This window comes from Cervus canadensis, chromosome 29 (assembly GCF_019320065.1).
Source record: "Cervus canadensis isolate Bull #8, Minnesota chromosome 29, ASM1932006v1, whole genome shotgun sequence".
In the NCBI taxonomy this organism is placed as follows: domain Eukaryota; kingdom Metazoa; phylum Chordata; class Mammalia; order Artiodactyla; family Cervidae; genus Cervus; species Cervus canadensis.
In genome coordinates this window covers 47,447,618-47,468,866 of record NC_057414.1, presented here as the reverse complement: position 1 = coordinate 47,468,866, position 21,249 = coordinate 47,447,618, and the positions used below count along the sequence as shown (strand labels likewise).

General features: G+C 49.3%; 1 protein-coding gene and 1 pseudogene across 7 annotated transcripts in view; one reads left to right on the top strand and one right to left on the bottom strand.

Moving 5' to 3' along the window:
• Positions 1–925: 925 nt before the first annotated feature.
• LOC122430776 lies at positions 926–9,741 on the bottom strand (annotated as a pseudogene).
• PPFIA1 (PTPRF interacting protein alpha 1) overlaps positions 9,101–21,249 on the top strand; it is a 78,469-nt gene continuing 66,320 nt past the window's right edge. For 4 of the 7 annotated variants that reach the window (XM_043451403.1, XM_043451401.1, XM_043451406.1 and 1 more), the window contains exons 1-2: positions 9,101–9,334; positions 10,533–10,796. In XM_043451403.1, the coding sequence (XP_043307338.1) occupies positions 10,533–10,796 (264 nt within the window). In that variant the 5' untranslated portion in view covers positions 9,101–9,334. The remainder of the gene's footprint in view (positions 9,335–10,532; positions 10,797–21,249) is intronic. The other 3 variants (XM_043451405.1, XM_043451404.1, XM_043451402.1) reach the window with 1 other exon arrangement.

Here is a 21,249-nt window from a genome sequence, read left to right as displayed (position 1 = left end):
GTTCATTGATCTAACTGGGATGTGAAAGTACCCCACTATTCTTGTGTTACTGTTGATTTCTCTTTTTATATCTGTTAACATTTGCCTTATATATTTAGGTGCTCATTATTCTTTTTCTTGGATTTATCCCTTGATTATTATGTGGTGTCCTTCTTTGTCTTTTGTAACAGCCTTTATTTTAAAGCCTATTTTGTCTGATCTGAGTATTGCTACTCCAGCACTCTTTTGATGTCAGTTGTCATGGAATATCTGTTTCCATCTCCATGAGGCCACTTTTTTAGTGGCGAAATTTCATCTGCCTCACAAAACCATAGCTTACAGTGAATATTCAAACAGTGAGATGTGGGCACAAGGTATTATGGGGTGGGACTCAAATCACAGAACACTGAGATCCCTGAGAAAGCTTAACAGCCTTACACAGAATCACACGTTAAAATCACCAATTTAAGGACTTGTTCATTTATTCCTTAGAACACCACTCATAGCAGGTGTGTGAAGTATCCTGTGTGTATAAACTCAATCATATTTACTTTATTCATGAGAATGACTCACCCTGGCAGAGACAGGGCCCTGGGCAGGCGCTTACAAATGTGCCACAGCCATAAGCCAGACTGGTTCCGTGGTGGCTGATTCTGGCCCCTGTGCTTCTGACCTGGTTCCCGAATGGCAACCTTATCCTTCAGCTCCACATGACAGCGCTTCCTGTCGTTGCTTTTTTTTTTTCCTGTGGAAAACAGAGTTCCATGCAGTTTATTTCTGCCTTGCAAACCCAAGAAATATGAAAGCATCATGGGAAAAAAAGTGCTGTATTAATTTATGGTAGCAATTCTTGAGATAAAATACGGCACTAGATAGTAGTTTTTATGACTCTGCAGTAAACGTTAACAGAGCCAACAATGGTTTTTTGTTTAATTCTCTTCCAAGTCTACAGACATAATTCTGCCTTCACCTGCATCACACTTTAATGTGGTTTTCACAAGGGACACACCTCCTTTTCTAAGAATCCCTGTCCCTGCCAGGATGCATGGCTGGTGAAAGAAGGATCCGGTAAACAGTCCAATTGGGAGTGGGCTGGACTGAAGTAGGCATCAGCCTGGATGCTCTCGACGGCGTCATTGTCGCCCCCTTCCTGCTTGACCACGGCAGCTGCCTGCTGCATGAGCGCTCTGATTTTCTCATGGCAAGCCTGGTGGCTCCCCCAGGCTTTCACCATGGCCATGATGATGTTCTCTGTGGCCGTGAAAGGCAGCTCCTACAGAACGCGCCACTCAGTTACAGTGGCGTATCCCACCAATCCTTCAGAAATGTTCTGCAGTGTATTTAATACAGTATCTGCAGTGAGAAGGACTTCCCTCCTAGCTCAGTTGTTAAAGAATCCACCTGCAATGCAGGAAACCCCAGTTTGATTCCTGGGTCGGGAAGATCTGCTGGAGAAGGGATAGGCTACCCACTCCAGTATTCTTGGACTCCCCTTGTGGCTCAGCTGGTAAAGAATTTGCCTGCAATGCGGAAGACCTGGGTTCAATCCCTGGGTTGGGAAGATCCCCTGGAGAAGAGACTGGCTACACACTCCAGTATTCTTGCCTGGAGAATCCCAGGGACAGAGGAGCCTGGTGGGTTGTAGTTCGTGTGGTCACAAAAAGCCGGACACAACTGAGCAACTTTCACTTTCTGCAGTGAGAAATGCCTCAGCCAAACAGATTCATCGGTTGGCACTGTCATCGAGTGTGGGTACAAACCACGGCACAGATGCTGTCTGCAGGGGGTCCATGACAAGGGTCATCCCGTGACGGGCCAGGCTGCGGCACTGCTCTGAGTGTGTAGGGGTTGCACTTGAGCCCATTTGCTGTTTTTCAAAGGGTTTCTCCAACTCCTTGAGGTTTGCCAGGAGTCATATGTCGGTACAAATCCTGTGCACCCATGCCCCCACGCGAGTCAGCACAGAGAGCACGTCACCATCTACTTTTCGCGTGTAGGTCTGCCCCGTGATGAGGAAAGCCCACTTGAATCCTGCCTTTTCTGTTGCTGTCTTGTCAAGCTGCTCTCCCTTTTGCTCATCTGCCTCGGAGAGCTGCAGGAAGCTGGCCTGGTTGCCAGTGGGGCCCTTCACGCCTCGGAAGTGCAGCTCATTCTGGACACGCTTCAGGTTCTGGAGATCCATGCCCAGATCCTGAATCCAGAGACTGCAACACTTCGCAACTGTGGTCAGCTGAGCAGGCTGGAAATGTGTGAAACCTAAGGTGGGAAGGTCAGCTCATTCCTTAGCAAAGTCGGCAAGCCGAGAGATCACCCTGACAAGCTTTGGCAAAAGCAGGTCAAATGCATTTCTAACAACAATCAGGTCTGTATTGTCTCCCACATAGCAGGAGGTGGCGCCAGGATGGGTAATGCCAGCAGCTTTGGGGCAGCAGTGGGCAAACGTGTGCACGTGAGTCATCACATCACGTCGTAACTACTTCTTCTCCTCAGCTCCCATCTTGAAGTCGGGGTTGTCCAGGTTAGATTTCACCTCCTGGATTTGTTCATCTGTGTTAGGCAAACCCAGTGTCTGCTCGGCCTCTGCCAGCCACAACCAGAGCAGCCTCCAGGTCTGGAATTTGTACCTGTTACTAAACAAGAAGCACATCTCTGGGCTGGCATAACAGGAGGCAAGCGGCAAGTGGTATCTGTCGTGCCCGCGGGCCGCCTCCTCCCGCCATGGTCGCCCCTCCGCTGCGCTTCTGAACTCTGCACCCCTCTGGAACTGCCTGCCCTTGCTTTTGACCGGATCAGTGAATTCATTCCAACCAGTAACCTCTTCATGTCCACTATTTCATTCTCCAAAGAGAATGCTTTTCCCTTTGTCTCCATGTATCGACTGGTTTTTCACACTATTTGGGATTGGCTAAAATGTAACTTTCCTGAGAAACTGTGGGAAGGAATTCCTGCCTGGAAAGCCATTGAGCAGTGTCTTCCCCCTGTGGCCTCAGGAAGCTGCCACAGCTTCCAGTCACTTGTTCTGAAGGTCAGGGAGCAGACAGGAAGAAGAACCACGAGACTTTCTCCCCACACTGTTCTCCTGGCTGAGAGGGAGAAGTGAAGTGAAAGTTGCTCAGTCGTGTCCGACTCTTTGCGACACCATGGACTGTGGCTCACCAGGCTCCTCTGTCCCTGGGATTCTCCAGGCAATAAGACTGGAGTGTGTAGTCATTCCATTCTCCAGGGGATCTTCCCAACCCAGGGATTAAACCCGGGTCTCCTGCATTGCTGGCAGATTCTTTACCATCTGAACCACTCGGGAAGCCCGATGACAGAGAGGGAAACCCCACAAATGCCTGCACTGTCGCTGATGTGGTGTTGAAGAGATTAGGGTCTAGTCACTCTCTTAGCCTTGCAGGGCAAAGGGCAATGAGATGTCAGAAGACTCAGCTGAATCCTGACTCTCTCCACGGTGGATGGGCATGGCGCGGATGAAAGGGACCACCTCAGGTGATGATTTTTGTCGTTGTTCAGCTGCTCAGTTGTTTTCAACTTTTTGCGACCCCATGGACCGCAGCACGCCAGGCTTCCCTGTCCTTCACCATATCCCTCAGTTTGTTCAGACTCATGTCCATGAAGTTGCTGGTGCCATCCAAACATCTCAACCTCTGTCGCCCCCTTCTCCTACCGCCCTCAATCTTTCCCAGCATCAGGGTCTTTTTCAGTAAGTCAGCTCTTCACATCAGGTGGCCAAAGTATTGGAGCTTCATCTTCAGCATAAGTCCCTCCAATGAATATTCAGGACTGATTTCCTTTAGGATGGACTGGTTTGATCTCCTTGCAGTCCAATGGACTCTCAAGAGTCTTCTCCAACACCACAGTTCAAAAGCGTTAATTCTTCAGCGTTCAGCCTCCTTTATGGTCCAACTCTCAACATCCATACATGACTACTGGAAAAACTGTAGTGTTGACTAGACGGACCTTTGTTGGCAAAATGATGTCTCTGCTTTTTAATATGCTGAGGTTTATCATAGCTTTTCTTCCAAGAAGCAAGCATCTTTTAATTTCATGGCTGTAGTCACCATCTGCAGTGACTTTGGAGCCCAAGAAAATAAAGTCTGTCACTGTTTTCATTTTCTCCTCATCTATTTGCTGTGAATAATAGCGATCGCCCTATCCAACTTGCATAACCCTCAAAGCCACCCTATGAGGTGGTTCTATCATCTTCATTTTAGGAATGAGGAAATTGAGGCCCAGAGAGGTCGAGCAATTTGTCTAAGAATGCACAGCCATGGTACAAAGAAGCAGAGCCAAGACTTGAACTAGCCCACCAGGCTCCAGAGCCTACATTTGTAGCTACTGTGCAAAAGTGTCTTTCAAAGAGCAGCCTGATGACTGACCTGGGCAGGGAGCCAGTGGGACTGCCAGGACAGTCACCTCTCATCTCCATCTGCGAGTCTCACAATGTCCCACTGTAATTATTCCTGTCTACAGATGAAGAGACTGAGACTGAACCCTTGGAGAGTCTGAACTACCTGCCTGGACCCTTCTTCCTCCAATTGTTGGGTGTTTTTATTGGATTGGCTCTATCTGAAGCACATAATGAAGTTGTCAAGAGAAGCAAGTTGCGAGGAGTTTGTGACTTGCTTTTAAAATATAATTACACAGATGCAAGAAAGAGAAGTCTTCATGCCTGTGTGGGAGCCCTGAGATTGTCGAGGAGCTAGTGCCTCCCCGTGACTGGCACTGCTGGGGCAGCGGGGCGTGTCGCAGACCAGGACGGGGAGAGGCTCCCAGACCCGCCACGGGTGCCAGACTTAGTGCCTCGGTGGCCCCGCACTGGTCTAGGGATTCTATCCCCAGCTTTGAGGGCCTGGGGACTCTTTCTGATGTAACATCACAATAACTGGCTTTAGAGTCAGTGTGGGGTTAGCCCCAGCTTCTACTGAACCATGAACTGCGGGCATTGGGCAGGTAATCTGGTCCCTCCATGTCTCAGTGCTCATCTCCGTGAAAGGAAGGAGGATACACTGGGGAGGATTCAGTGAGGTTCTATGAGTGAGGGGTTCCCTGTAAGTGCTCTGCAAAGCTCTTGGGGATGAATGTGCACCAACCAAGCTCCCGACAGGCTCAGCCACGGACCAGAACTTCAGCTAACTGGTTGATTGTGGGAAACAGAGTTGCCATGGAAACAGCAACACACAGGCCCCTGATCTTCCCTGCTTACTGGCCACTGGGACCTCAGTTTCCTCCTGTGTGTAGTGGGAAGGCTACAGGAGCAGCCATGTGGGAAATGATTTTCAGAACTGCATAGACAGAAACAGTCTTCTTTCTTTTCCTTTCTCCTTGTTTGCCAGCCATTCCCCACCCCCCATTCCCACCCCATTGGCCGGGATACCTGGGAAAGCCAAATAGGGTTGGTTCTAATGGTTAAAGCCATGGAGCTAGTGAAGCCCAGGGCCCCCACCTCCTCTGCAGCGGACAGGATTCCTGGGACAGCACTGAGACCCACAGATAAAATGCTTAGTCCTTGGGGGTCCCTTCAAGAGACCATTCCTTCTCACAAGCATAGTGGCTAGATCAGCAGTTAAGCCCCTAGTTCATTCAAGGTTCCAGTCCCAGCTCTTCTCAAATCAGCTGGGTGCTGCTGAACAAATGCTTTTTGCATCTCTGAGCTTCAGCTCCTTCCTCTTGAACGGAGAGCCACAGCCTCCACCGCCTGCCCTCAGCTCGGACCTATGTTCCCTACCCTTCTAACAGAACTGCCTGCCACCATCCAGTGGGGCTTCTGTAGTATTTCAGACGGTAGAGCACCCACCTGTGATGCAGGAGCCCCAGGTTCAACCCCCGGGTCGGGAAGATACCCTAGAGAAGGAAATGGCAACCCACTCCAAATTCTCGCCTGCAGAATTCCATGGAGAGAGGAGCCTGGTGGGCTACAGTCCACGGGGTCGCAGAGTCGCACACGACTGAGCAACTAACACACATACACACACACACACACACACCCCGTTCATTAGGTTGCTTTGCATATTCTAATAGACTTGGGACGCACTCAGATCTCTGTGACCGAGGCCAGGCCACACACTCATCTCACAGGAGCCCTCCTCCAGAGCCCCGTACATTTCTAGACAGGGGAGGTGGCCCAGGCCACACTCAAAGCCGACATCTACATCATCTGGAGAGTCAAGCTGGCAGGCACATTTGTGAAAACACAACTCTGGCCACAGTAAAAAAAAAAAAAAAAATTCTCCACACCTGTACCTCCAATATTTTATTGACTTTTAATAGAAGAATTGGAGAGAAAACATTTTCCATGCTCTTTGTTTTCCTGACTGAGCCTCTGAAATATTTTTCAGGTAGATACTTCTGGGAAACAGTTTAGTTGAGTGATATAAATTACTACATTGAAATGTCATCTGAGCTTCCTGAAAGCAATTTTCCATGGTTTGTTCTTGCCTAGGTTTTACTAAAGTAACATTGGTGGGGGGTTTTCAACTAATGATAAAAAAGGATGTACATTCATGATAAAGTATCTGGATAGCACAAAGAAGAAAGTGAAAACTACCCACAGTTACCCTCAAAGACAACCACTGCCAACAGGCTGACATTAACTCTTTCCAAGAATATCTGTGTACAGGCATATATAGAGAAACATAAAAGAATTGGATACAGTAACAATGTTTTCATATATGGACATATGTTTCCTTTTATAAACTCGAGACTAAAACTGAATTTTAGTTTTCCAGAATATTTCATTTCATGTAAAACTCATTAAAATTTTATCAGTTTGATTAATAATATTTAGAATTTTTCAGATACAAGATAACAAATTTTACATAATACATACTTTATCTAAACACAAACTTTTTTTTTTTAATATAGGCTCACACTGTATATTCTTGTGTGTAACTTGTTATTTTTTTAAATATTTTCCCATTTAAAAAATTAAGGCATAAATAATATATTAGTGTACAGTTCTGGGGACTTCCCTGGTGGACCACTAAGACCAGATGCAGCCAAATAAATAAATAATAAAGTAACAATATCTAGAAAATGTACAGTTGTGTGAGATTTGATCAGCACATGTAGTCATGTAACTACCATTACAATCAGGATAAGGAATTTTGCCTATAATTTGGTGGTCATCTAAAATACACCATCAAGCTTTCTTGTCATTTGTAGTGCAACGATTTAACCAGTCTTTTTTTTTTTTTTTGCTGGTCATTGCAGGTTGTTTACAATTTTCCTCTTACTGATTTGGCAATCTGAGGGAATGAAATGAATGAATGAAAGCGAGTGAAATCTGGGATTCTCATTTTCCTGCTGCTCTACCAAATGGGCTGGGCTTCTCCCTTCTCTGCTTGGAAAACTGCACATCCTGAGACCCAGCCCAGATGTTTCCCTCTGTGAAGCCCTCGTGATGCCAGATGGAGAGTTGGTTCCCCCTCTTCTGTGGTCCCAGGACGCCCAGTCACACACTCTATAGGACAGGTATTGTGATAGTTGGTTTCTCTTCCCCGCTCCAGGCTGTGAGCTGGGCGAAAGTTGAAGTCTTTGGCAGTCTCCTGTTCCCCACACCTAGGCCATGCCTGGTTCACAATGCTCTGTAAATGGTCATGAAATGAGTGAACATTTCACCCTGTGGACAATTTCAGTATCGTGCTGATCTCTTGGCGTGCAGGTACCTTCTGAGCATGGCTGCAATATGGGCTGCATGAATTAAGCTGGTAACTTGGGGACAGCTGGATCCTTACCTCTGTTCCAGACCCAGGATCAGGGGTACAAATTCATATTTATATGGAGTCATTCAAATATTTATTGAATGAACAAATACATGAATGAAAGGTGTGGTCCTGGACCTCTTAGCACCTGCTCTTGGTGAGTTCACAACTGGGACTCAAGGAATTCACCTTGGAAGCCTTCACACTTCCCCTCTCCTGCCCCCTCCACCCCCGCCCCCTGCCCCCATGCAGCCTTTTCTTAAAGGGATACCCTGGTGGCTTAGACTTAGCCAAACAGTGGCCAGCATCACTTGGCAACAATGCCCAGACACTTCAGCTTGTGATCCAGGAGACAGACCTTGAGTGGTGAGCACCTGCTTTAATTTATTTAAAGTACACTTATTAATATCTGTATCTGCAAGGTCTAGCACAGGATTTGGTGCATAGAAGGCATTTTTAAACGTTTGAGCAAGGATGACATATGGCTATGAAAGGGATAACAATGTTTGAGAAAGATAAAAATGCCCGTCATTCGCTGAGTACTTCCCGAATTAGGTTCCTGACTAGGTGGCTCCCTACAAATTCCGTTTCTTAGAACCACCCTGGGGTGGGTCTGTATCATTCCTTCCCCCATCTTGCAGGTGGGCTCCCCCGTTGCTCAGGCCCACACTGCGGGGAGAAGCGTCTGCTGGAAGTTGAAGCTGGAGCGTCTGGCTCCAAAGTTTGCCTTCCCGGCGTCGCGCCCAGGAGCGTCCACATCACACTGCCACCTCTGTCTCCCCCGGTGCTGCAGGTGGAGCTCGGTAACGGGTCTTGCGTTGAGACCGCGTCCTTCGTGTAAAGATGGGTTCCTGGGAGGCTCCGGAGGCCTGTCCGCAGGCTGTGAGCAGGTGACTTGCAGCGGGACGCGCTCTACCTTCAGGTGTGTATGCAGCGGTGACCTTCGGGAAGTGTCCGGCTCAGAACCTGACGCCAGTGGACGCTCGAGGACGGCCTTTGGTGAACCCCCGCGGCTGTCAGCGGCGATCTGGAGACAGCCCCAGACGCAAGATCCTGCCCCGGACGCGGCACAGACCCGGGACCCGGGAGCCCAGAGCCTCGGCTTGACAGCGGAGCACCCGCCTGGGCGGGGCTCGGGGCGGGGCTCGACAGCGGCCCACCCACCCGGGCGGGGCTTGGGGGGCGGGGCTCGGAGTGTGGCTTGAGGACGGGGTTTGGGGCGGGGCTTTGGGCGTGGCTCCGGCCGGACCCAGCCAATCTGAGCCCGAGGGGCCAGTCCGCCCCACTGAGGAGGCGGTGGCACTTGCGCACTCGGCCGCCCCCGCGCGCCTCTCCGGGGGTGGGGGACGGGGCGGGGCGTGCCGGCGGCGCTCGGCGCTGACGCTGCGCCGACGCGCCCGACGTCGGGCACGTTGACGCCGGCGACGCGCCGCCGGGCCCGCTCCTCCTGCGCTCCGCCAGTGTCCGGCCGCGGGCCGGCCTCAGTGACTGGGGGCGGCGGGCGCGGGGTCGCGGGTCCGCGGGGCGCGGTGCGCGGGGCGGGCGGCGGGCGGCGGGCGGCGGGCGGCGGGCTGCCTTCGTCGGGCCCGGAGCTCGCCTGGAGCGAGCAGCCGCCCGCGGAACGTCCTCGCCCGCTCCCGCCGGCGAGCAAGGTAAGGCAGCGGGGCACCGAGGTAGGGTCGGGGCGGAGTGGGGCCCCGGGCGGCGCGCGGCTGCTTAGTGTCAGCGCCCCCGGGAGCGGGGGGCGCGGCCCGGGGGGACCCCCGGCGGACGGGCTCGCGGGGCCGTGCGCCCCCCCCCCCACACCTCCCTGACCCCAGCGCCAGGTGACCCAGCGCTGGGCGCGGGGACGAGGACTCGGAGCCACAGGAAGCCACGGGCCAGGCCGGACTCCTTGGAGACCGGTCCCCAGCGCCCTGGGGTCCCCGCTGCTGCCGCACCGGGGCGCGGGTGCGAGCCGGGTAGAGGCGTCGTTCTCGTCGGGTGCGCGGTGCGCGGCCCTGGGCACCTCCGTCCCGGGGGTCCGCCGAGCCCGGAGCACCGCCCCTCGCCCCGTCATTACATTTGAGACAGAGGAGCCTCTCGGAATCTCACCCTTCACTTTTCCTCCCTTCCTATCCCTCCATCTCGACCCGCTATGTTTCCATCGTGGAATATTTTTGGGGGGAGGGGAGTGGGATGGGGGGAAGAGGCTGTGAACTTACATAAGTGAGGTTGACTGACCAACCATCGCAGCCTTTGCAAAAGCACCGCCCGCAGCCCTTAACGAGCCTAGTTCCCGTTTAGCACTCACCAAATCCAGCCCAAGAATTCGGGGAGCCAGTCAGTCCTTCCCCGGAGCTGACTGCACACATTCCTGTAAGATGCCTGATGGGTTTTGTACTTGTCAGTTTTACTGACTGTATGCTCCTTCTGTGCTTTTTCCTGAAACATGATTGGGTGGCAAGTGTTTTGACTTTCTCTCTCCTGCCCTCCCCCCCCACCGGGAAATAAGGAGGGAAAAAAAAAAAACGGGTTACAGAAGCACGCTTGTTTTTCAACAATCAGAAAGTACAGCTTTGCAAACAAAATGCCACAGGGTTTGTCCTTTATGTGAGGGGTAGTCTGTTTGGTCTTTACCCCTTCGCTGATTATTGTCAGTATTCATGTCTTCATCTTGGGTGTGCCTTGCACTTCGGATAGGCCTGTGTGTATTTTCCCAGCGTACTTCTCTCTACAGAGCCAAACAGTCAGATCTGGGAATAGCAAGGCCTTTCATTTATCAGCTCCAAATAGCTAGAAAGTCACAGCCTTGTAGAAGCCTTCATTTAGAAGCGCCTGATGACGGTGGTCTGGGTGTCTTTTTTCAAGATGATGTGCGAGGTGATGCCGACCATCAGTGAAGCAGAAGGCCCCCCGGGAGGCGGTGGGAGCCAAGGGCCCAGCTCCCCCTCGCAGCCAGATACAGACTCACATTTTGAGCAGCTGATGGTCTCCATGCTGGAAGAGAGGGACCGTCTTCTCGACACGCTGAGAGAGACCCAAGAAACGCTGGCATTAACCCAGGGGAAGCTGCACGAGGTTGGTCACGAAAGAGATTCCTTGCAGAGGCAGCTCAATACCGCGCTTCCACAGGTATGGATGACTTTCCCCTGCAGGTTTTTGTCTAAAGGCCTTTTCGGGGGATGCTGCTATTTTAGATGTGTATTGTCCCATCATCACTTGCACAATGGTGGTTCTGTTATTTGTAAGTTACGTACAGATAAAGTTCCTGAAGGATTAAACTTCTTAGCTAGAGCAAACTGTGGTGTACTGTCAAGTCCTGTGACGACACCTTAACCGTCCTGTTTGTCTCTCTGTGGGGGGCAGCAGAAGGAGCCGCCTAGATTTGGAGGAGCGCTGCACAGTTTTGGAAAAAAGGGCCACCAAGTAACCAGTCTCCGTGGTGCCTTCTGTTTTGTTGCCGTAAGCCTTTCCCCTCCTAATCGTGCGACTCCATGGGTTGTATCAAGTATTTCCAGTTTCCTAATGCAGTGTCCTGGACAAATGGAATGGCTCTCCCAGGAAGAATATATTTACAGTCTGCCTTTCTCAGCAGCCAGGTGCTTTGTAAGTCAAGTTTGTTTCAGGGGGTAGAAGACTGAAGGTGGGTTCCTTCGGCACTTTCTCTTTAGCAGCTGAAGATTATAACGCTCACAGTCACAGCAAGGTTTTTCATCTAAGGGTACTGCGTTTGGAGCCGTGTCTCCAGGCCTTTTCTTGTGGCGCTGAGTGAGGATCTAATGATAGGTGCAGGGAGGTGTCAGCTGAAGACTGTGAGGTGGGTGGCGCAGAGTATAGCGGGAGACGCGAAGGTTCCTTGGGTGTTTATGGCTGCGGAGGTGCCGTTTGACTTACTCATAACAGGTGCCTTTATGCTGGTGTCAGGTAGACCTGAATAAGCATGCGTGCGTTCCTCGTGATGGGTCTGCAGTGGTAAATTAGTAAATGAATAATTACTAGCCTTAATGCATTTCTTGGCTTTCGTCAAGTCTCCTGAAAGATTGATAAGCCAAACATTTGGATTTCCTCTTCAGCAACAAGAATTCGATGTCAGTGGTATATAACATTCCTTCTCTGTCAGGTGTGAGAATCAAGGAAGTTTTTTCGCGTTTGAGTCTTGTAGATTACCAGGTTTGTTTGGGTCCAACTTTATCATCAGCACCACTGTCTCTAGGAGATAGTGAAGGACTGGTGTGTTGCAGCCCACAGGGTCACAAAGAGCTGGACACGACTTGGGCTGAACCCCCCCGCCCCCGCCAACAGGCTTTGAAGGATGGCCCAAGTTGTGCCTTATTGGGACTTCGTTGTAGCATTTGTAAATCTTCTCAGTACTTTGGGGTTTTTCTTTTGTTTTTTCATAGTCGTATTTGTCTTATTGTAATTTGAGGTGCATCCGTGGACGCGTAGTTTTTTGGAAGGATAAGCACAGAGCCGAAACAGGGAAGGGCCGGGACTTTTGTCAAGTCCAGCCTCATGCAGCGGAGGTGGCCACGCCAGCATTGGGACAGTTGCTCAGTGGTCTGTTTCCAGCTGCTGCTCCGTGGTGTAGCCTGGAAATGCCTTGTTGAGTGAAGAAGGCGATGATGTCACCGCTCTCCCACTGAGCACCTGAGCCCAGCGTTTGAGAAACACGGGAAGCAGTAAGGAAGCCTTACGTGGATCCTGCCCTTTCTTGGCATTTCTAGTCTGTGTGGTGGCTCATTGTGTGACCAGGTAGGCGTGTGAATTAGCTCCTGCCAGATTATGTAGGAAGTAACAATGTACTTAAAAAAACTTTACTGTAACAGAACATGGGTCAGAAAAACTCACACATCGTAAGTGTGCATTGCAGTGACTTTTCACTCAGTGAGCACACTCTTGTAATTACTGCCCAGGCCAAGAAAAGAACATTCTCAGGCTGCCCAGGGGCCCCTCCCACCCGCTCCCAGTATCTCTCCCAGAGCTAACCGTAGTCTTTTCATCATTGATTAATTTGGCATGTTCTTGACTTTATGTAAATGGAAGTAATATGTGTATTTTATTTCTTGATTCTTTCATTCAGCATTATCTTTGTGAGCTCTATCCACGTAGGTCTGTTTGTTCTCATCTGCTATGTAACCCAGTGTGTGAGTGTACCATAGGGCTTCCCAGACGGCTCGGTGGTAAAGAACCCACCTGCCAGTCCAGGAGACGCGGGTTTGATCCCTAGGTAGGGGAAGTTTCCTGGAGAAGGAAATGGCAGCCCACTCCAGTATTCTTGCCTGGAAAATTCCATGGACAGAGGCACCTGGTGGGCTACAGTCCAAGGGATCGCAGAGAGTTGGACGTGACTGAGCAACTGAGCACACACATGAATGTCCCATGGTTTATTCTTTCTGTTGTTCATGGGTATCTGAGTTGTCTCGAGGTTTTACAGATGCTGTTCTTTCTTGCTTTTTGGTGCAGATGTGTACGCATCTCTGTTGGGTGTGTTCAGAGGCGTGGCACTGCCGGGGGTGGCGTGTGTCCTGCCCCGCCCCGTGTGAGCCCCTGGGGGTCCGCGCCCCGCCCCGTGTGAGCCCCTGGGGGTCCGCGCCCCGCCCCGTGTGAGCCTCTGGGGGTCCGCGCCTTGCTGTCTTTGGTTCTGGTTGTCGCTGTCGGGGCTGTCGAGCAGTTGCAGCTTGGGGGGGTGGGAACTGTCCATTCCCGCACCGCACCCCCCACAAGCAGGCAGAGCCCCTGCTTCTCTGTGGGCGTTTCTTGGCATTTGTGTACCTTTTCTGATGAAACAGTTGTCTTCTGCCCATTTTTCAGTTGGACTGTTTCTTATTGATTTTAGGAGTTCTTTTTACACAATCTGAGTACATGCACGTGTGGCAGGTTTTTTTTTTACTTTCTTGAGTGTGTTTGCCTTTACTCTCTCAGTGGTGTCCTTTAAAAAATACAGTGTCTTATTTTAATGTATCCCAGGTCATCAGTCTTTTCAGTAATATTTAATGCACTTGTGGCCATTGAAAGATATTAACATGAAGCTGCATGAAGGTACTATCTTGTAAAAGCTTTATTGTTTATCTTTTACAGTTGGATCTGTAATCCATCTGAAATTGGTATTTGTTCATGGTGTGAGATAGGGGCCTCAATTCCTTTTTTTATCCTTTAAGTGTATGGGTATCCAGCTGTAATTTTCTTTTTTTTTAAACTATCCTTTGTCCAGTGTCATCTCTGTTGTAAATCAAGTGACTGTAAAGTTGTGGGTCTGTTTTGACTCTCCTCTGCTTCATTGATCTTCTTGTCTTTTTTGCACAAATGCCACACTGTCTAAATTACCATTGATTTAGTTAGTCTTCATATCTGGTCATTTATACCCTACAGCTGAGTCCTTATTCAATATTACCTTGGGTAATCTTGACCCTTTGCATTTTCAGATAAATTTTAGAATCTACTTGGCCATCTTTCCCTAGAAAATGCTGGGATTTTAATTAAGGTTGAATTTAATTTGTTGACCAGTGTGGGAGAAATGACATCTTTTTAATGTTGTTCTTATCATCCTTGAACACAGTATATAAGTTTATAGTTTGCTGTATGTTTTGTACATATTTAATTAGATATCTGATATTTTCAATGCCATTATAAATTATTAATATGTAGAGATAGAGTTGATTTTTCTATATTCACTTGCTGAATCCATTTATTTCAAATAATTCTTCTTGTATTTTTTTATGTATACACAATTATGTCTGCAAGTAAGTGCTTTTCCCCCCCTTTCCAACTGTGATAACCCTTTTCTTTTCCTGCCTTGCTGTTGGGACGAGGGTCTCCAGCACAGTGGTGAGCGGAAGTGGTGAGGACAGGCATCCTTGCCTCTCCCATTATCAGAGGAAGAGCTTTCAGTATTTCACCATCACACATGATGTTAGCGTTTTTGTGGATATTTTAATCAAAATATGTAAATTCGCCTGTTAGTTTAATAAGAGTTTTTTTTTCAGTCATGAACTAAAATTAAATTTTCTTAAGTTTATTTTCTGCCGATTTTGAAACAGGTGATTTTTCTTTTATGTGGTGATTTAACTTTTAAAAAATTTTGTGATTCTGAAACAATCCCAACTTGATCTCGATGTATTCTCCTTTTGTTGGACTTTGTTAGTGTTTTACTTAAGATTATTTCATCTATACTGAGAGTCTGTAATATTACTTTCTTGTACTTCTTTTCCTTGTTGGGTTTAGTATCACAGTTATGCTCGTCTTATAAAACAAGGTGGAGAGTGTTCCTTGTTTACCCCGAGAGTTCCTGTGAGACTGCGGTTTTCTTTCCTAGATTTTTGGAAGAATTGGTTGGCAAAACCAGTTGGTTTCATTGTGGGGAGGCTTTTAATTTCAGATTTAATTTTTTTCATGCAAATAAAATTTTCTGATTTTGTATGTCTTCTTGGGTCTATTTAGGTAAAGCATTTCCCCCCTGCTAGGAATTTATTGAGGCCACCAGACTCTCCCATTAGTAAGTGAACTGTGGTTCATATTATCTTTCTTATCTGCAAGATGTGTTGTCTCCCCTTTTAAAAACCCTTGATACTGCTGATTTGTGCTTTGTCTGTTTTTCTTAATCAGTCTCTCTAGTTTGACCAGTTAGTGTTTTAAAAAAACTTCATATTTGTTTTCTGTTTCTGTATTTTCTGCTCCTTTTTTCCCATCTGCCTTGTGTTTCATTTGCTATTCTTTTTTTCTGGTTTCTTGGGATAGAGGCTTAATTGATTTATAGCCTTCCTTCTTTTCCAGTATATGTGTTTAAGTTACCCTCTAAACACAGTTCACTGCATCCCACAAATTTGAATAAGCCAAATGTTCATTTATCTTTTATGTAAAAGTATTTTTTAATTTTCGTTGTGTTTTTTAAAATTATTCATTAAGTTCTTAAGGAAGTTGTCATTTAACTCGCCAGTGTTTGGGGAGGTCCTTCTAGTTACCCTTTGTTGATTTCTGCCTGATTCCATGAAGAGCCCCACTTAGTCTTTCTGGGCTACTGTTAGAAATACCGCAGACTAGCTGGTGAGCAGCAGAAAGTTGTTTCTTCAGCACTGGAGGCTGGGAAGTCCCACGATGAAGGTGCCAGCCGGGGCCACGTCTGGTGAGGCCTGTTTCCGGCTCCTAGACTGCCCGCTTCTCCTCCCTGTCCGCAGCACAGCAGCCCGTCGCCTCCTGCCCCGATCCCCTCCCAGAGCCCCTGCCTCCTAGTGCCATCTCCACGTGCGGGGTGACGTTTGAGGGCGCATAAACTGTCAGCCCGTTGCAGCCCCTAAGCATACCCTGCATTATTTCAGTCCATTGGAATAATTCGAGCTTTCCTAATGGCCCAGTATATATTCATTTTGTTACGTGTTCTTGGGCACTTGAAAATAATGTGTATCAGTGGGAACGCAGTGTCCCATGTGTATCAATTAGATCAGGTTTGTTAATCATGTAATTCAGATTCTGGTAGCCACATTGAATCAAGCAGAAATAGGTGAAATTAACTGTAACATATTTTATTTAACACATCCAAAATATCAGTATGTAATCAGCATGATAAAACCTAATGAAATATTTTGCGTTCTTTTTTTCACACTAAGTCTTTAAAGTCCAGGGTGTTTCATGCTTGCAGCACGTCTCGCTGTGGAATCAGCCGCATTTCAGGTACTTCATGGCTGCCTGTGACTACCTACCGGAGCCCCGTTCCATGAGAGAGGTGTCTTAAACGTCTCCCACTGCATCATGAACTTGGCTGTTACTCCTTTTCTGTTTCTGTCAGTGTTTGTGTATTGATATTTTAAGGTGATGTTACTCGGTACATTCAAATTTAGCATCCTCGCCTTCTTGCTAGGTTAGCTTGTGTCAGTATGAGGTGCTCGTTTTTATCGCTAGTCATGCTTCTCACTTTAGACGCTATGGACAGTGATATGGCCGCATCAGTTTTCTGTCCTTGTTTGCCTGGGTACGTTTTGCTTCCACCTGTCTGTGGTCTTCCATCTTCACATGTATCTCTGTGAGTAGTGTGTAGTTTTAACTTTAATCAGTTTGACACTTTTTGTCTTTTAATGAGAGTGTTTGCTCTACTTGTAGTTTTGATACCTCAGTGCGTAGACGCCACGTTCCTGTTTGTTTTCTGTCTGCCCGCCCTGTCCGGTGTCCTTTCCTCTTGCCTTCTGTTAGGACATGAAGTGTTTCTCTAGATGTGCACTCCTCCGTCAGGCTGTTGGGAGCACATTCGCAGATGCAGCGCGTGTCTTGCATTTGAGTCTAGCTGAGTACTTCTACTGCCTCCCTGACACTCCTGTTCCCTCTTTGTCACTGTTACACTTTAAAATTTTAGGTATATTTTTGGCGTTATCATCATTGTTTTGCAGAGTTAATATTTACCCTCACAGTTACCTCAGTGTTGGTCTTGTTTTTTATATTTCTTTCAGAGACTACTTTTCTTTTTCCCAAAGAACTGCCGTAATATTTTTTTTAGTTCATGTCTTTGGGTGATGAGTTGTCTCATTTCCATTTTCCCTAAAATTCTTTGTTTTGCTTTCACTTTGGAAGAGTGTTTTTGTTGGGTGTAGAATTCCAGGTTGGTGGAATTCCAGGTCTTGCAGCATTTTACAGATGCCAGTCCATTATCTCCTGACTTCCTTGTTCTTGAAAAGTCAGCTCTCAGTGTTACTGTGCCATTAAAAGCCACACCTTTTTCCTTCTGAGCATGTTGACATTTTCTTCTTGTCTTAGGCACCCACAGAGCTGCTGAAACCAGTGTGTGGTTTTCGTTTTTGAGTCAATGGTCTGATTCTTGAGCCAGCTCTTGCCCCCATCCCTGTCAGTCAGTTCAGCCGCTCCATGTCTGACCCTTTGTGACCCCACGGACTGCAGCACGCCAGGCCTCCCTGTCCATCACCAGCTCCTGGAGCCTGCTCAAGCTCATGTCCATCGAGTCGGTGATGCCATCCAACCATCTCATCCTCTGTCGTGCCCTTCTCCTCCTGCCTTCAATCTTCCCCAGCATGAGATTCTTTTCTAGTGAGTCAGTTCTTCGCATGAGGTGGCCAAAGTATTGGAGCTTCAGCATCAGTCCTTCCAGTGAACACCCAGGACTGATCTCCTTTGGGATGGACTGGTTGGATCTCCTTGCAGTCCAGGGGACTCTCAAGAGTCTTCTTCAACACCACAGTTCAAAAGCATCAATTCTTCGGCGTTCAGCCTTCTTCATGGGCCAACTCTCACATCCATACATGACTACTGGAAAAACCATAGCTTTGACTAAATGGACCTATGTCAGCAAAGTAATGTCTCTGCTTTTTAATATGCTGTCTAGGTTTGTCATAGCTTTCCTTCCAAGGAGCAAGCATCTTTTAATTTCACCATCTGCAGTAATTTTGGAGCCCAAGAAAATAAAGTCTGTTACTGTTTCCATTGTTTCCCCATTTATTTGCCATGAAGTGATGCGACCGGATGCCATGATCTTCATTTTTTAATGTTGAGTTTTATACCAGCCTTTTCACTCTCCTCTTTCACTTTCATTAAGAGGCTCTTTAGTTTCCATCCCTGTAGGCATTTCTTATTCCCCTTTCTGTCTTATTCCCCTTTCTCTCCACCGTGAGGGGCCCCATTTATAGTTTTTAACAACGTACTTTAACAGCAGACGCCTTCGATATATTCTATACTTTTTTCCCTCTTATTTTTTTTTAACCAATCCATCCTTCAGTTCACTGTTCCTCTCTTCAGCTACGTCCAGTTTGATGTTAAGCCCAGTGACCGAGTTCTTAAATTAAGTCACTGTAATTTTAAAGTTCTAGAATCCGTTTTGATTCTCAGAAATGTTTCTTTTTGTCAAGTATATTTTTGAACAGGTGAAGTTTGCATCTGATACCTCTAGCATACCTCTGATATGCTGGTATACCTCTGATACCTCTGGATCTGTTTCAGTTCTTTTTCTCTTGGTCCTGTTTGTTGTTACACCCTTTTTTGCTTTTTTGATTGCATGTCGGACATTATGTATGGAAAACCATAGAGGTTCTGAGTGATGCTGTCTTCTCCAGTTTCCTCTGACGCAGACCTCCAGTGGAGACAGAGCTCTCTGTTTACTCAGGGCCTTAGTGACTTGAGGCTGGGGGGTCCTTGTAAGCTCAGTCTCAGCAGCCTTCACCCACCTTTCCCCCGACCCCAGGGAGGAGCTCTCCAGCGTCTCCATCTGGAAGCCTGGGGTGCTCCCAGGGCCCCTCCTCGGCAGGCCCTGAAGCCCCTGTCTCCTGAGCACACGAGGTGACTGAGACTCAGCGCTCAGCCGGTTTGGGCAGTGTTGGGCACGTTTTCTGTGCCTCCCTTTTCTTGGGGAGCTTGGTCTCTAACGTCCAGCCTGACTTGTCAGGCCTGCACTCAAACTTTTGTCTTCCCAGCCCAAGGCACCATCCAGAGCTGTGTTAGCCAGTCCCTCTGCTTGACTCGTCCGCTGCCTCTTCTCCCCACAGTCGGCTTTGCTCAGATGCCCCGAGGGAAGGCGCGGCCCTCAGCCTCCGACTGCCTTCCCTTCTGTTTGCAGTCTTAGGTTGTGGCTGCCTGAGGACCTCTTTTAAGATGTCCTGAGCTTTTCTAGCTCTTGGTAGGCTGACCTAGAACTGCGTGCGTCTGTGACTGGGAGTGGGGAAGCCCTGGGTGTCTTCTCTCCTCTGAAGCCACACTTGAGTGAGTGTGAGTGATAGTCGCTCAGTCGTGCCTGACTCTGCAACCCCATGGACTGCGGCCCACCAGGCTCCTCTGTTCATGGAGTTCTCCAGGCAAGATTACTGAAGTGGGTTGCCATTTCCTTCTCCAGGGGATCCTCCCGACCCAGGGATCCTGCATTGCAGGAGAGTCTTTACCATCTGCGCCACCAAAGGAAGCCACGTGTAACAGTCACAGTGATTCTGCTCATCATCTGTGTTTGATCCAGGAGAACACAAGAGCCAGGGCTCCTTGCGTAGCACCCATGGTTGTGTTTCTGATCAGAATCCCCAGCTTGCCCGGGCTGTTTCAGTGCCACTTGAACTTGGGAAGAAGGTGGAGCACGTGGCCACTCGGCTTGGGGACAGAGGAGCTGGTCCCCCCTCTTCCTCCACCCCTGCCGGCCCAGGGCGGCCATGTGGTGACGGGCTGCTGGTGGTGGAGAAGGCTGAGGGATTCCGGGACCTGTATTCTGTGACATGGTCACATGAGGGTTTTCTTCTTCAGTTTGAAAAAAATGAGTGCTTTTAGTCTTCCCTCCAGTTTCACTTTAAGGTTGAAAATGAAGATTTTTTTTTTCTTAAGGTTGAGCGCAGTGATTTTACAGTCTTTTTGAAGGCAACAGTCGAGGTTTTAAAAAGACATCTCAGATAACTCCAGTAGGTAAAGCCAAAAAAAGAGAACGTGTTCAGGGTGAATTGCGGGTGTGATCCCAGACTGTACTCTGTCTGTCCCAGAGTCTGTGATTGCTGATTTGGGTGCATATAGGACCCCAGGCCCCCTCGGGACTGAGGTCCTCCAGTGACAGCAGAGGTCGGGCTGAGCCAGGAGCAGGGCAGCTGCGCCCGGGGAGTGGAGAGCCGCGAGGGTGGGAGGGGGGCCAGGGGAGGGGTGGGCGCCTCGGGGGCCCTGTCGCGGCTCGAGGCAGGGCCACCCCTGAACCCCCCACGGGGCAGAGTTGTCGGCAGCCCAGGGTTGAAGTGAGAAGGGCGAGTTCGCAGCAGGTTGAATGAACCCCTGTCCCCACTGTGGGTTCGTTTTCAGTGCCTGGAGCGAGGTGGGTCGAACGAGGGGGTCAGTCAGGGAGGACCGAGCTTGGGGTCCGAGTGAGGGGCAGCTGTTGCGGAGAGCGCTCCTCGCCCGGGCGGGCTCTGGGGACGCCCTGAGTTCAGGGGTGCCCTTTCAGCGGCCTCACTGCGGCGCGTTTGGGGGGAGGAGGGGGCAGAAGCCCCCTAGGAGAAGTGCTCACTCCTAGTGGAGGTGGTTTCTGAAGCCCTTTATACTGTTGGGCTCGACTGTGACCCAGTGACCTCGCAGGGTCCTGTGCGACGGTGGCCCTGGGCTGTGGGCACGGCCCCCCTCCTCCCGCACCCCACACTCACCCGCACCCCACACTCACCCGCACCCCACACTCACCCGCCGGCCTTTTGGCGGCCCCTCCCCTCTCTGCACCTCTGATGGTGGCCTGAGCCCCGCCCCCCCCGTTCCCACGGAGCCCTTGTGCCGGACTGGGGTCCAGGTCCGGGAGACGTGCGCTCTCCCAGGTCCTGGCCTGGCGCACACGGCCCGCCTCCTGTGGGTGGACTGCGGGCCTGTGATTTCCTGACTCTTGGAGCCGCCTCCGGGGTCCGCTGGTGAGATCTGGGCCCTGTCTTCACACACAGATTGACCCAAGGAGGTCCCCACCCCGATTCCGCCCCAGCCGCGCTGGGTTAGAGGTCGTCCTCACATCAGATGTTTTTTCCTTTGTGAGTATGTTCGTTCTCTCAGAGGAGGCCATTCTTCTGACCCTGTTCTCTGCTTGCTAACTCTTACGTCCTGCTAAGAAATCTGGCAACTAACTCTTCTAAAGAACCAGCTCTGCCCTGTGTATAAAACT